The 16,382-nt window shown below is 43.8% G+C and overlaps 1 protein-coding gene across 1 annotated transcript in view; it reads right to left on the reverse strand.

The window, feature by feature from the left end:
* Positions 1 to 16,382, reverse strand: part of LOC311118650 (uncharacterized protein) — a gene marked incomplete at both ends in the record, with an annotated part of 194,103 nt that overhangs the window by 65,164 nt on the left and 112,557 nt on the right. The window contains 3 exons of the mRNA XM_084157660.1: positions 8,616 to 8,813; positions 15,074 to 15,187; positions 16,062 to 16,181. Coding sequence (XP_084013786.1) covers positions 8,616 to 8,813; positions 15,074 to 15,187; positions 16,062 to 16,181 — 432 coding nt within the window. The remainder of the gene's footprint in view (positions 1 to 8,615; positions 8,814 to 15,073; positions 15,188 to 16,061; positions 16,182 to 16,382) is intronic.

Here is a 16,382-nt window from a genome sequence, read left to right on the forward strand (position 1 = left end):
TCTCTCAGTGGTTAGGTTAAAGAACTCAGATGGTCTCTCAGTGGTTAGGTTACATAACTCAGCTGGTTTCTCAGTGGTTAGGTTAAAGAACTCAGATGGTCTCTCAGTGGTTAGGTTACAGAACTCATCAGATGGTCTCTCAGTGGTTAGGTTACAGAACTCATCAGATGGTCTCTCAGTGGTTAGGTTACAGAACTCATCAGATGGTCTCTCAGTGGTTAGGTTACAGAACTCATCAGATGGTCTCTCAGTGGTTAGGTTACAGAACCCATCAGATGGTCTCTCAGTGGTTAGGTTACAGAACTCATCAGATGGTCTCTCAGTGGTTAAGTTACAGAACTCATCAGATGGTCTCTCAGTGGTTAGGTTACAGAACCCATCAAATGGTCTCTCAGTGGTTAGGTTACAGAACCCATCAGATGGTCTCTCAGTGGTTAGGTTACAGAACTCATCAGATGGTCTCTCAGTGGTTAGGTTACAGAACTCATCAGATGGTCTCTCAGTGGTTAGGTTACAGAACTCATCAGATGGTCTCTCAGTGGTTAGGTTAAAGAACTCAGATGGTCTCTCAGTGGTTAGGTTACAGAACTCATCAGATGGTCTCTCAGTGGTTAGGTTACAGAACTCAGATGGTCTCTCAGTGGTTAGGTTACAGAACTCATCAGATGGTCTCTCAGTGGTTAGGTTACAGAACTCATCAGATGGTCTCTCAGTGGATAGGGTACAGAACTCCATCAGATTGTCTCTCAGTGGTTAGGTTACAGAACTCATTAGATGGTCTCTCAGTGGTTAGGTTACAGAACTCAGCTGGTCTCTCAGTGGTTAGGTTACAGAACTCATCAGATGGTCTCTCAGTGGTTAGGTTACAGAACTCATCAGATGGTCTCTCAGTGGTTAGGTTACAGAACTCATCAGATGGTCTCTCAGTGGTTAGGTTAAATAACTCAGATGGTCTCTCAGTGGTTAGGTTACAGAACCCATCAGATGGTCTCTCAGTGGTTAGGTTACATAACTCTAAAGATGGTCTCTCAGTGGTTAGGTTACAGAACTCAGATGGTCTCTCAGTGGTTAGGTTACAGAACCCATCAGATGGTCTTTCAGTGGTTAGGTTACAGAACTCATCAGATGGTCTCTCAGTGGATAGGGTACAGAACTCATCAGATGGTCTCTCAGTGGATAGGGTACAGAACTCCATCAGATTGTCTCTCAGTGGTTAGGTTACAGAACTCATTAGATGGTCTCTCAGTGGTTAGGTTACAGAACTTAGCTGGTCTCTCAGTGGTTAGGTTACAGAACTCTTCAGATGGAAAAAACTGTAATGGAAAAAGGATCAGATTTCATATGGATCACAGTTCATAAGCTTCTGTCACTTCCAATATTGTAAATCTGTTTCCCGGTGTGTTCCATGTCTCCTGACAGAGCTGGTAGTTACATATATGTGACGTGACGGACATATTGTATCGACGTGTGTGGCAATGCAATAACCTCATAATACACTTTTTGGCCAATCATATGTTGACAATGTTATGAACAAAAGCCAAATATGGTGAGCTTCTGTTTTTGATAATGACTTTAAAGCACATTTCTTTAGAGAAATAACACAGCTTCCATCATTTATCCCTTTGGTCATCTCTGATCCTTATCACACTGTTCATTTGATCTAGGAGTTGCTTCGTCATTTATCACTTTGGTCATCTCTGATCCTTAACCCACACTGTTCATTTGATATAGGAGTTGCTTCATCATTTCTGTTGGAAATGGAATACATAGAAGCCTTATTGGACGGATCGCCAGCCAGCCAGAGAAGGAAAAACAACATTCTGCCTTGGGGATTGATTTGATTGTGTATGTGTATGTATGTGTGTGTGTGTGTGTGTGTGTGTGTGTGTGTGTGTGTGTGTGTGTGTGTGTGTGTGTATATGTGTGTGTATGTGTGTGTGTGTGTGTGTGTGTGTGTGTATGTGTGTGTGTGTGTGTGTGTGTGTTAGTGTGTGTGGTGGGATTTCTTTGATTCTATTATGTCTGTCATTTATCATCCATTATTCATATTAGGACGCAGCATTGATGACTAATTGAATGTCTCTCAGTGGTTAGGTTACAGAACTCAGATGGTTTCTCAGTGGTTAGGTTACAGAACTCATCAGATGGTCTCTCAGTGGATAGGTTACAGAACTCATCAGCTGGTCTCTCAGTGGTTAGGTTACAGAACTCATCAGATGGTCTCTCAGTGGTTAGGTTACAGAACTCCATCAGATGGTCTCTCAGTGGTTAGGTTACAGAACTCAGCTGGTCTCTCAGTGGTTGGGTTAAAGAACTCAGATGGTCTCTCAGTGGTTAGGTTACAGAACTCATCAGATGGTCTCTCAGTGGATAGGTTACAGAACTCATCAGCTGGTCTCTCAGTGGTTAGGTTACAGAACTCATCAGATGGTCTCTCAGTGGTTAGGTTACAGAACTCCATCAGATGGTCTCTCAGTGGTTAGGTTACAGAACTCATCAGATGGTCTCTCAGTGGTTAGGTTACATAACTCAGCTGGTCTCTCAGTGGTTAGGTTACAGAACTCCATCAGATGGTCTCTCAGTGGTTAGGTTACAGAACTCATCAGATGGTCTCTCAGTGGTTAGGTTACAGAACTCCATCAGATGGTCTCTCAGTGGTTAGGTTACAGAACTCATCAGATGGTCTCTCCGTGGTTAGGTTACAGAACTCCATCAGATGGTCTCTCAGTGGTTAGGTTGCAGAACTCAGCTGGTCTCTCAGTGGTTAGGTTAAATAACTCAGATAGTCTCAGAGTGGTTAGGTTACAGAACTCATCAGATGGTCTCTCAGTGGTTGGGTTACAGAACGCATCAGATGGTCTCTCAGTGGTTAGGTTACAGAACTCATCAGATGGTCTCTCAGTGGTTAGGTTACAGAACTCATTAGATGGTCTCTCAGTGGTTAGGTTACAGAACTCATCAGATGGTCTCTCAGCGGTTAGGTTGCAGAACTCATCAGATGGTCTCTCAGTGGTTAGGTTACAGAACTCATCAGATGGTCTCTCAGTGGTTAGGTTACAGAACCCATCAGATGGTCTCTCAGTGGTTAGGTTACAGAACTCATCAGATGGTCTCTCAGTGGTTAGGTTACAGAACTCATCAGATGGTCTCTCAGTGATTAGGTTACAGAACCCATCAAATGGTCTCTCAGTGGTTAGGTTACAGAACTCATCAGATGGTCTCTCAGTGGTTAGGTTACAGAACTCCATCAGATTGTCTCTCAGTGGTTAGGTTACAGAACTCATCAGATGGTCTCTCAGTGGTTAGGTTGCAGAACTCATCAGATGGTCTCTCAGTGGTTAGGTTACAGAAATCATCAGATGGTCTCTCAGTGGTTAGGTTACAGAACCCATCAGATGGTCTCTCAGTGGTTAGGTTACAGAACTCATCAGATTGTCTCTCAGTGGTTAGGTTACAGAACTCATTAGATGGTCTCTCAGTGGTTAGGTTACAGAACTCTAAAGATGGTCTCTCAGTGGTTAGGTTACAGAACTCATCAGATGGTCTCTCAGTGATTACGTTACAGAACTCATCAGATGGTCTCTCAGTGATTAGGTTACAGAACCCATCAAATGGTCTCTCAGTGGTTAGGTTACAGAACTCCATCAGATTGTCTCTCAGTGGTTAGGTTACAGAACTCATCAGATGGTCTCTCAGTGGTTAGGTTACAGAACTCAGATGGTCTCTCAGTGGTTAGGTTAAAGAACTCATCAGATGGTCTCTCAGTAGTTAGGTTACAAAACTCATCAGATGGTCGCTCAGTGGTTAGGTTAAAGAACTCAGATGGTCTCTCAGTGGTTAGGTTAAATAACTCAGATGGTCTCTCAGTGGTTAGGTTACAGAACTCCATCAGATTGTCTCTCAGTGGTTAGGTTACAGAACTCCATCAGATGGTCTCTCAGTGGTTAGGTTACAGAACTCATCAGATGGTCTCTCAGTGGTTAGGTTACATAACTCAGCTGGTCTCTCAGTGGTTAGGTTACAGAACTCCATCAGATGGTCTCTCAGTGGTTAGGTTACAGAACTCATCAGATGGTCTCTCAGTGGTTAGGTTACATAACTCAGCTGGTCTCTCAGTGGTTAGGTTACAGAACTCATCAGATGGTCTCTCAGTGGTTAGGTTACAGAACTCATCAGATGGTCTCTCAGTGGTTAGGTTACAGAACTCATCAGATGGTCTCTCAGTGGTTAGGTTACAGAACTCATCAGATGGTCTCTCAGTGGTTAGGTTACAGAACTCATCAGATGGTCTCTCAGTGGTTAGGTTACAGAACTCCATCAGATTGTCTCTCAGTGGTTAGGTTACAGAACTCATCAGATGGTCTCTCAGTGGTTAGGTTACAGAACTCAGATGGTCTCTCAGTGGTTAGGTTAAAGAACTCATCAGATGGTCTCTCAGTAGTTAGGTTACAAAACTCATCAGATGGTCTCTCAGTGGTTAGGTTAAAGAACTCAGATGGTCTCTCAGTGGTTAGGTTAAAGAACTCAGATGGTCTCTCAGTGGTTAGGTTACAGAACTCAGCTGGTCTCACAGTGGTTAGGTTACAGAACTCATCAGATGGTCTCTCAGTGGTTGGGTTACAGAACGCATCAGATGGTCTCTCAGTGGTTAGGTTACAGAACTCATCAGATGGTCTCTCAGTGGTTAGGTTACAGAACTCATTAGATGGTCTCTCAGTGGTTAGGTTACAGAACTCATCAGATGGTCTCTCAGCGGTTAGGTTGCAGAACTCATCAGATGGTCTCTCAGTGGTTAGGTTACAGAACTCATCAGATGGTCTCTCAGTGGTTAGGTTACAGAACCCATCAGATGGTCTCTCAGTGGTTAGGTTACAGAACTCATCAGATGGTCTCTCAGTGGTTAGGTTACAGAACTCATCAGATGGTCTCTCAGTGATTAGGTTACAGAACCCATCAAATGGTCTCTCAGTGGTTAGGTTACAGAACTCATCAGATGGTCTCTCAGTGGTTAGGTTACAGAACTCCATCAGATTGTCTCTCAGTGGTTAGGTTACAGAACTCATCAGATGGTCTCTCAGTGGTTAGGTTGCAGAACTCATCAGATGGTCTCTCAGTGGTTAGGTTACAGAAATCATCAGATGGTCTCTCAGTGGTTAGGTTACAGAACCCATCAGATGGTCTCTCAGTGGTTAGGTTACAGAACTCATCAGATTGTCTCTCAGTGGTTAGGTTACAGAACTCATTAGATGGTCTCTCAGTGGTTAGGTTACAGAACTCTAAAGATGGTCTCTCAGTGGTTAGGTTACAGAACTCATCAGATGGTCTCTCAGTGATTAGGTTACAGAACTCATCAGATGGTCTCTCAGTGATTAGGTTACAGAACCCATCAAATGGTATCTCAGTGGTTAGGTTACAGAACTCCATCAGATTGTCTCTCAGTGGTTAGGTTACAGAACTCATCAGATGGTCTCTCAGTGGTTAGGTTACAGAACTCAGATGGTCTCTCAGTGGTTAGGTTAAAGAACTCATCAGATGGTCTCTCAGTAGTTAGGTTACAAAACTCATCAGATGGTCTCTCAGTGGTTAGGTTAAAGAACTCAGATGGTCTCTCAGTGGTTAGGTTAAATAACTCAGATGGTCTCTCAGTGGTTAGGTTACAGAACTCCATCAGATTGTCTCTCAGTGGTTAGGTTACAGAACTCCATCAGATGGTCTCTCAGTGGTTAGGTTACAGAACTCATCAGATGGTCTCTCAGTGGTTAGGTTACATAACTCAGCTGGTCTCTCAGTGGTTAGGTTACAGAACTCCATCAGATGGTCTCTCAGTGGTTAGGTTACAGAACTCATCAGATGGTCTCTCAGTGGTTAGGTTACATAACTCAGCTGGTCTCTCAGTGGTTAGGTTACAGAACTCATCAGATGGTCTCTCAGTGGTTAGGTTACAGAACTCATCAGATGGTCTCTTAGTGGTTAGGTTACAGAACTCCATCAGATGGTCTCTCAGTGGTTAGGTTACAGAACTCATCAGATGGTCTCTCCGTGGTTAGGTTACAGAACTCCATCAGATGGTCTCTCAGTGGTTAGGTTGCAGAACTCAGCTGGTCTCTCAGTGGTTAGGTTAAATAACTCAGATAGTCTCAGAGTGGTTAGGTTACAGAACTCATCAGATGGTCTCTCAGTGGTTAGGTTACAGAACTCATTAGATGGTCTCTCAGTGGTTAGGTTACAGAACTCATTAGATGGTCTCTCAGTGGTTAGGTTACAGAACTCATCAGATGGTCTCTCAGTGGTTAGGTTACAGAACTCATTAGATGGTCTCTCAGTGGTTAGGTTACAGAACTCATCAGATGGTCTCTCAGTGGTTAGGTTTCAGAACTCATCAGATGGTCTCTCAGTGGTTAGGTTACAGAACTCATCAGATGGTCTCTCAGTGGTTAGGTTACAGAACCCATCAGATGGTCTCTCAGTGGTTAGGTTACAGAACTCATCAGATGGTCTCTCAGTGGTTAGGTTACAGAACTCATCAGATGGTCTCTCAGTGGTTAGGTTACAGAACTCATCAGATGGTCTCTCAGTGGTTAGGTTACAGAACTCATCAGATGGTCTCTCAGTGGTTAGGTTACAGAACTCCATCAGATTGTCTCTCAGTGGTTAGGTTACAGAACTCATCAGATGGTCTCTCAGTGGTTAGGTTACAGAACTCAGATGGTCTCTCAGTGGTTAGGTTAAAGAACTCATCAGATGGTCTCTCAGTAGTTAGGTTACAAAACTCATCAGATGGTCTCTCAGTGGTTAGGTTAAAGAACTCAGATGGTCTCTCAGTGGTTAGGTTAAAGAACTCAGATGGTCTCTCAGTGGTTAGGTTACAGAACTCAGCTGGTCTCACAGTGGTTAGGTTACAGAACTCATCAGATGGTCTCTCAGTGGTTGGGTTACAGAACGCATCAGATGGTCTCTCAGTGGTTAGGTTACAGAACTCATCAGATGGTCTCTCAGTGGTTAGGTTACAGAACTCATCAGATGGTCTCTCAGTGGTTAGGTTACAGAACCCATCAGATGGTCTCTAAGTGGTTAGGTTACAGAACTCATCAGATGGTCTCTCAGTGGTTAGGTTACAGAACTCCATCAGATTGTCTCTCAGTGGTTAGGTTACAGAACTCATTAGATGGTCTCTCAGTGGTTAGGTTACAGAACTCAGCTGGTCTCTCAGTGGTTAGGTTACATAACTCAGATGGTCTCTCAGTGGTTAGGTTACAGAACTCCATCAGATTGTCTCTCAGTGGTTAGGTTACAGAACTCTAAAGATGGTCTCTCAGTGGTTAGGTTACAGAACTCATCAGATGGTCTCTCAGTGGTTAGGTTACAGAACCCATCAGATGGTCTCTCAGTGGTTAGGTTACAGAACTCAGATGGTCTCTCAGTGGTTCGGTTAGAGAACTCAGATGGTCTCTCAGTGGTTCGGTTACAGAACTCTTCAGATGGTGACCACTGCAGTGGATACTGCCCCGGATCCTCGGCTGGTCAAAAGCAGTGCACTACATAGGGAATAGGGTACATGGGCCCTGGTCAAAAGTAGTGGACTCTATAGGGAACAGGGTGCCATTTGGGATGCAAGTAGTGGACTCTATAGGGAACAGGGTGCCATTTGGGATGCAAGTAGTGGACTCTATAGGGAACAGGGTGCCATTTGGGATGCAAGTAGTGGACTCTATAGGGAACAGGGTGCCATTTGGGATGCAACCATTACCATCAGATGGAATAACTCCAGTCTCATAACGCTCCTTATTAGCCACAGTGGTGGTGACCCACTGGAACAGTACCTGTCAGAAAGCAAGTGAGTAAAACCAACTGTGATGCACAAAGTATGAGTGAGGGTGGGGTGGGAGAGGGGGAGGGAGGGAGGGAGGGGAGAGGGGGAGGGAGGGGGGGGAGGGAGGGAGGGGAGAGGGGAGAGACATACAGACAGACAGAGGGAGAAGGAGAGAGAGAGAGACAGAAAGACCGATAGACAGAGAGAGAGAGAGACAGAAAGACCGATAGACAGAGAGAGAGACAGAAAGACCGATAGACAGAGAGAGAGAGAGACAGAAAGACAGAGAGAGAGAGAGAGAGTGGGGTGGCTTTTAGATGTGTGTGATCTGTGTGATCTGGGGCCTGTCTCTGAGGGGTTATTAAACGTGTTTGTGAGATGTGGGCTGATGCTTCTCGCTGCTTTGTGACATGTGGGTCGCTACTCGCTCTTCTCCTTAACGTGTGTGTGTGTGTGTCAGTGGCGTACCACAGATTCGCGGGCCCCCCCCGCAAAGTCTGATTCTACACGTATTGCCATGGGGCAGAGAGAAAATGTTGCAGTTTTATAGTTAATCTCACATTCTACACATTTTGCGATGATGCTGAGAAGATTTAGCATTTGTAAAGTTAATTTCCTGCTATTCTACACATTTTGCCATGGCTTATGACCTGTTCATATGCTATCTGGGGAGGGGGTGCCGACCTCCAGGGGGCCCCCAACCCAAAAAATAAATAAAAAGAGTTGGGGGCCCCCAGAGCCCGTGCACCCCCCCCTGGAGGGGGCTGCGGGGGTGTGTGGTTCCCCAGTGGTGTGTGTGTCTCACCATCGTAGCAGAAGCCGTGAAGGCAGGGGTTGGAGCTGCACTCGTCCATGTTGATCTCACAGCGAGGGCCCGTGAAGCCACGTCGACAGCGACAGCGGAAACCCAGGGGGAAATAGACCTGATCAGGCTCCTCTACGCACTCAGCACCGTTCTCACAGGGGTTGTTGGCCTCGCAGGGGAGGAACTCACAGTTCCTGCCTAGAGTAGGAGGTAGGGGGAGCAGGCCCCAGCAACCAGCAGGGGTAGGGGGAGAGAAACACAGTGTCAGACATAGAACTCACAGTTCCTACTTCTAGTATGGTAGGAAGAGCGAAGGCCAAGAATTAATAGGCAAACAGGAGGAGTGAGAAACATTTCGTCCGACATTCTGTAGGAGGAGCGGCGGCCAACAACAAATAAGCAGATAGAGAGAGAAAACCAGGCAGGTCATACAAGTCAGTATTCGACGTCCATCCATGTCTGAGGACGTCGGGAGATTATATGGAAACTGACCACTAGGGGCAACAGTGAGTGCTGTTACCTTCAAGTACGCTTTGGTTTTGGTAGGGAGTTGTGGATGGGGATGGTTCCAAAGGTTGCATGTTCGAATCCAGTGATAGAAAGTCCAGCGATACTGACTTGTATCAATGGTAAGCATGTGTCTCTGGTTCCAAAGGTTGCATGTTCATCTCCAGCGATAGAAAGTTGTTTTTGATATTTTTGTTTTAAGCCTATCCCAAACCTTAACCCTTACTTTAACCATTTGGAGTTAATGCCTAACCTTAAGAATTCAGAGTTAATGCCTAAATTTTTTTTTTAGATTTGATGTTTGGAACAACTTCTAAATTTGACGTTTGAGAAACATGGATGAACGTCTAATTCAGAGGCGAGACCGTGATAGCTAGTCGGAGAAAACGGTGTCAGACAGAGAAGGTAGAGCAGCAGCCAGCAACAAACAGTCAGACAGAGAGAAACAGTCAGACAGGGAGAAACAGTCAGACAGAGAGAAACTGGCAGACAAAGAGAAACAGTCAGACAGAGAGAAACAGTCAGACAGAGAGAAACAGGCAGACAGAGAGAAACAGGCAGACAGAGAGAAACAGTCAGACAGAGAGAAACTGGCAGACAAAGAGAAACAGTCAGACAGAGAGAAACAGTCAGAGAGAGAAACAGGCAGACAGAGAGAAACAGTCAGACAGAGAGAAACAGTCAGACAGAGAGAAACAGTCAGACAGAGAGAAACAGTCAGACAGAGAGAAACAGTCAGACAGAGAGAAACAGTCAGACAGGGAGAAACTGGCAGACATAGAGAAACAGTCAGACAGAGAGAAACTGGCAGACAGAGAGAAACAGTCAGACAGGGAGAAACTGGCAGACAGAGAGAAACAGTCAGACAGAGAGAAACAGTCAGACAGGGAGAAACTGGCAGACAGAGAGAAACAGTCAGACAGAGAGAAACAGTCAGACAGAGAGATACAGTCAGACAGACAGATACAGTCAGACAGACATAGAACTTAATTGTTGTACACAATTGCTCCTTGGTGCATAAAATAAACATATTCTCAAACGTCCTTCGGCTCATCTGTGTAATAAATTACATTTGATGTTTTGTCTCAAATAGTTTAATGAAATGAACAATATATAACTGGACAGGGCGTGGGGAATGACCAATACGTAACTGGACAGGGCGTGGGGAATGACCAATACGTAACTGGACAGGGCGTGGGGAATGACCAATACGTAACTGGACAGGGCGTGGGGAATGACCAATACGTAACTGGACAGGGCGTGGGGAATGACCAATACGTAACTGGACAGGGCGTGGGGAATGACCAATACGTAACTGGACAGGGCGTGGGGAATGACCAATACGTAACTGGACAGGGCGTGGGGAATGACCAATACGTAACTGGACAGGGCGTGGGGAATGACCAATACATAACTGGACAGGGCGTGGGGAATGACCAATACGTAACTGGACAGGGCGTGGGGAATGACCAATACATAACTGGACAGGGCGTGGGGAATGACCATGAAACACTGTATGTCCCTAGTTGCCACCACTGAGTGTCTACTTTATCATGGTGCCAATATACTTGATAATATAGGGAGCCAATACATTTACTGCTAATTAGTCAATCATTAACATTTCATTTGTACCAATGCTTAATAACGGCTTAGGTATGATGAAAGATTTAAAATGCTACTGAAAGTTTCTGATAATTTGAATGCTATATCTGAAATAAAAATGTATTGCTTGGAGTAAAATATGTAAATTACCTAATAAACATGGTTTTACTGAAACTGTAAAAAAAAAATGATTTTATTGTGAAATCCAGTTTAGCACTAAGGCTGCATCCCAAATAGCACATTATTCATTATGTAGTGCACTACTTTTACTTCCCTATGTAGTACACTATATATGGAATAGGGTTCCATTTGGGACGAACGTCTTGGAGTCACTTTCAAAACTCCTTGTACAACAAGAACAAAACAGACTACAGGATATTGACACAATCATGCACCTCTTCAATCGTGTGAATAGTAGCAACGCTATGCTCATGACTGTTTTCTCAGAGGGAAAGTTGAGTTGTTATCATGTAATCAAGTAAAGTTTCATTTTTATCGTGAGAGCAAAACAAGCTTCACTGATGGTTCTTGACTTTTAAACTGTTTCATATTGACTTCACAACAGATAAGACATTTGCAAGAAGAAACACACATCACCTCTACAAAGCACAATAACAAGCCAGAAAACTCCACTCAGGCCTAAAATAATAGCTAGCTGGATGAACCAGCATGCCAAAAGCACAGTCTCAAAACACTTTTTGATGAAAGCACACTCTTGGAAAAATTGTAAAATAAGAAAACACATAAACAAGGCAAAGTGTTTTCAACAAAAGACAGTTAAAAAACATGACAAAGCCAAGCAATGAACAGTGTGAATAAATGAGAAAATGTCTAAAATGGCACCCTATTCCTTATTTAGTGCACTACTTTTGACCAGGGCCCATAGTAGTGCACTATATATATATATATAGGTAATAGGGTGCGATTTGGGACACAGCAAGGTTTTTGGGAAAGTGCATAATTTCCATGCAAGCTTGACATATCAAAAGAAGTAGTTCTCTTTCCTACCTCTGATAATTTCTGCAAAATGTTTTTTTTTTTTTTTTAAAGGCAGAGGAAAGTACATGATTACAAAGCTGGAACAGCTTGAGGTAAAGCTATTTAAATATCTACCATGGGACTGAACTCAGTAGGTCTCACTTTTCAACCCTGGTGAAAGCATAAGACATGTCATTAGAGGGTTGAAAAATGTGTTGAGCTATCCACAGAGATCCTATAAAATCTTTAATTCTATAGAGCTACAGTGGCATGCAAAAGTATTCACCCCCCTTGGCATTTTTCCTATTTTGTTGCCTTTCAACCTGGAATTAAAATAGATTTTTGGGGGGTTTGTATCATTTGATTTACACAACATGCCTACCACTTTGAAGACGCTAAATATGTTTTATTGTGAAACAAACACACTTGAGCATGCATAACTATTCACCACCCCCCCAAAGTCAATAGTTTGTAGAGTCACCTTTTGCAGCAATTACAGCTGCAAGTCTCTTGGGGTATGTCTCTATAAGCTTGGCACATCTAGCCACTGGGATTTATGCCCATTCTTCAAGGCAAAACTGCTCCAGCTCCTTCAAGTTGGATGGGTTCCGCTGGTGTACAGCAATCTTTAAGTCATACCACAGATTCTCAATTGGATTGAGGTCTGGGCTTTGACTAGGCCATTCCAAGACATTGAAATGTTTCCCCTTAAACTACTCAAGTGTTGCTTTAGCAGTATGCTTAGGGTCATTGTCCTGCTGGAAGGTGAACCTCCATCCCAGTCTCAAATCTCTGGAAGACTGAAACAGGTTTCCCTCAAGAATTTCCCTATATTTAGTGCCATCCATCATTCCTTCAATTCTGACCAGCTTCCCAGTCCCTGCCGATGAAAAACATCCCCACAGCATGATGCTGCCACCACCATGCTTCACTGTGGGGATGGTGTTCTCGGGGTGATGAGGAGTGTTGGGTTTGCGCCAGACATAGCGTTTTCCTTGATGGCCAAAAAGCTCAATTTTAGTCTCATCTGACCAGAGTACCTTCTTCCATATGTTTGGGGAGTCTCCCACATGCCTTTTGGCGAACACCAAACGTGTTTGCTTATTTTTTTATTCAAGCAATGGTTTTTTTCTGGCCACTCTTCCGTAAAGGCCAGCTCTGTGGAGTGTACGGCTTAAAGTGGTCCTATGGACAGATACTCCAATCTCTGCTGTGGAGCTTTTCAGCTCCTCTTTGTTGCCTCTCTGATTAATGCCCTCCTTGCCTGGTCCGTGAGTTTTGGTGGGTGGCCCTCTCTTGGCAGGTTTGTTGTGGTGCCATATTCTTTAAAAAAAATTATAATGGATTTAATGGTACTCCGTGGGATGTTCAAAGTTTCAGATATTTTTTTATAACCCAACCCTGATCTGTACTTCTCCACAACTTTGTCCCTGACCTGTTTGGAGAGCTCCTTGGTCTTCATGGTGCCGCTTGCTTGGTGGTGCCCCTTGCTTAGTGGTGTTGCAGACTCTGGGGCCTTTCAGAACAGGTGTATATATATACTGAGATCATGTGACAGATCATGTGACACTTAGATTGCACACAGGTGGACTTTATTTAACTAATTATGTGACTTCTGAAGGTAATTGGTTGCACCAGATCTTATTAAGGGGCTTCATAGCAAAGGGGGTGAATACATATGCACGCACCACTTTTCCGTTTTATTTTATTTTTAGAAACAAGTAATTTTTTTTAATTTCACTTCACCAATTTGGACTATTTTGTGTATGTCCATTGAAATCCAAATAAAAATCCATTTAAATTACAGGTTGTAATGCAACAAAATAGGAAAAACGCCAAGGGGGATGAATTATTTTGCAAGGCACTGTATCTACCATGGCACTGAACTCCGTATTCAACCCTGGTGAAAGCATAGAACATGTCACGACCAGTACTAGCTATATATAACATCTGACCTTTTCATCTTACACAGGGCCCCCTATTAGAAGGACGGGGAATATTGCACTTGACAATGTCTCTTTGTCCTCATAATTTAAAATCCGTAAAGCATCTGTACGTTTTTATTTTTATTTTATTTTTTAAGAAAGACAAAAGAAACACAGGATTTAAAACCAAGCAGAGGAGTGGGGTCACGGCCAGGGTCAGCCATTATCAACGCAGACCCTGGAGCAATTAGGGTTAACCTCTGCGGGAGTTGGCCCATATGGAGAGGGCTACATTTAAATGTTTCTTACAGAAGAAATATGAAATGCATATGAATAATCATGGTAGTAATTGAAAGGGAACACAGTTTGGAGATTATGGGAATATCATTAGACCAAAGTTGAGGACAAAGTGTCCAGAATAGAACGGGTTGTAATCCTGTTGTAATGACGTGGTTATCAACCAGTTTTGCCCGCTGGCTTGTGTTCATGCTTCATGATTCTACTGCAGGATAAGGACAGACAGAGGTCAGTGACCAGTGATTCATCATAGTACAGTATGCTGAGGTGGCAAAGCTGTGGGCTATCAGTGTTATACAATCTTAGCCTGGTACCAGGTCTCTTTGGGCTGTATAGCCAACTCCGATGGGAGTGTCGACCATAGGATTTGTAGGACCCAGTGTACAAGGACCAGCTCTCCTATGTACAACTCCCAAGAACATAGCCAGAGTTCAAGGACCAGACAAGGCAGAGATTGTAGCTGCACACCGGTCATGATTCTGACTCCTGCCCCTTACCTCTCTGTAGCTCGAAAAGGACCAAGTAAACGTTCCCACTCTGGTACCAACACCCCAATGAGAGTTCCTGCTCCCTAATCACAGTCACCACACAAATGGTCATCAACTTGGCTGTCTGTTTGATTTACAGAATAGTAGGAAACTACTCAAGTCAATGTGGCAGACATCAAGTTTTTAATGTCTCATGCACAAGTACAGGAAATGCCTTTCTTGCAAGCTCTTATCCCAACAATGCAGTAATCAATATCAACGTGGTACTATAACGTAAGGTAGAAAACGGAGAAAACTGAATTTGGTGAAAAATTCAACAGATGTTATGATGCCCTCGTTGACTAAGGCTGTGCAGCACTAAGACGTAAAACATTAGTGGGGACCAAGGCTATGAGAAATAGATACACCATCTGGAAGATTAGCAATGGGTTTCATCTTCTTTGTCGTGCATCGTCACAACCAGAGAATGAAGCCTTACTAATGTTGATGTAGACTTCAGCAGAATGAGGTCAGGCAGGTGAGAGAGGGATGCTCAGGGAGGTTAATTAACTTTGGTGATCGTCCCCATTCCCTCAGTGTTCATTACCTTTCAAATGGAGACACATGCACACAGTGACATGCACACACACACACACACACAGTCCCCCTCAGTGTTCATTACCTTTGAATGGAGCCACACACTGACAGTGGTAATTGCCAGGCTGGTCAATGCAAGTGGCTCCGTTCTTGCAGGGAGAAGAGGCACACTCGTCAATGTCGAACTCACACCCAGCGCCTTTGATACAAACAACAACATAAACAAATAAATAAATCATGTTTTTGGGGTCAGTGAGACTAGTAGCAGCGTCCCAAATGGCACCTTATTCCCTATAAAGTGCACTACTTTTGACCAGAGCCCTGTGGACACTGGTCAAAAGTAATGCATTATAAAGGGAACATGGTGCCATTTGGGACACATCCCAGGAGAGTTCATAAACAGGATATAATGAGACTATGGAGCAGTAACTAACTGTGTATCTTCTGTCTTCACTCCTCATCAATTAGTCAGAGAAGACGACAACGTCTGCATCCCAAATGGTACCCTGTACCAGGGTCCAGCACTATGTAGGGAATCGGGTGCCGTTTGGGACGCTACCGATGTGTGTTGTGCTTTGTCCAGACTACAGGCATGTAAACATCCCTTTACACACTCATCTCCCCTGGGGTTGGCAGATAGGCAGCATGCACTGTATGGGGATCTATTTAAATAAGGTGTTCCACCCCATACAAATTCTATTTCTATGGTTCCACCGCTGCCTAGCAACACTAGAGTACAAAACATAGACTGTGGTTGCCAGTGTACCTAAGCAACACGTTGTTGAAGACGTACACTGGAAATCAATCAAACTCCATAGACATCTTTGTTTGTAGACTACACTGTCCATGGACACAAACATCTGTGTGAAGGATTCTCTTGGCGAAAACTGGAAGCATCTACCTGTAAGGCTGTGGTAGGGCATGAATATGGTCATGCAGATTAGAGTGAATTGAGCCTACTGTAGTTTTGCTAAGATAAAGCTACAGGATTCATATTCAGTAGGTTATGTTGTCGATGCTTATTTAGTTCAGTATGCATTCATTAATTCAATTAAATTCAGTAAGTTAGATACACTGACCAGTAAAGCCGGGTAGACAGACACATTCATAGCCATTGGCCAGGTCCATACACGTGCTGTTGTGTCTGCACGGCCCTGACAGACACTCATCAATGTTGATTTCACAGTAGTCGCCTGTAGAGAAAGACAAAATTAAAGAGGTCTGAGCAGCAACATTCCCATTCCTACCAATTATAAACCAAGTGTTAAAAAGATTCTCCTTTTCAACTGAAATAGTAAAAGCCTCCGAGCTATCCACCTTCTGAACTAAAAGTAAATGAGTGAAACTCAGATCAAGATGGGTTTCTACAATATGGATCCCTCAATTTGCATATA

This window comes from Coregonus lavaretus (assembly GCF_964263955.1).
Source record: "Coregonus lavaretus genome assembly, chromosome: 1".
Classification (NCBI taxonomy): Eukaryota; Metazoa; Chordata; class Actinopteri; order Salmoniformes; family Salmonidae; genus Coregonus; species Coregonus lavaretus.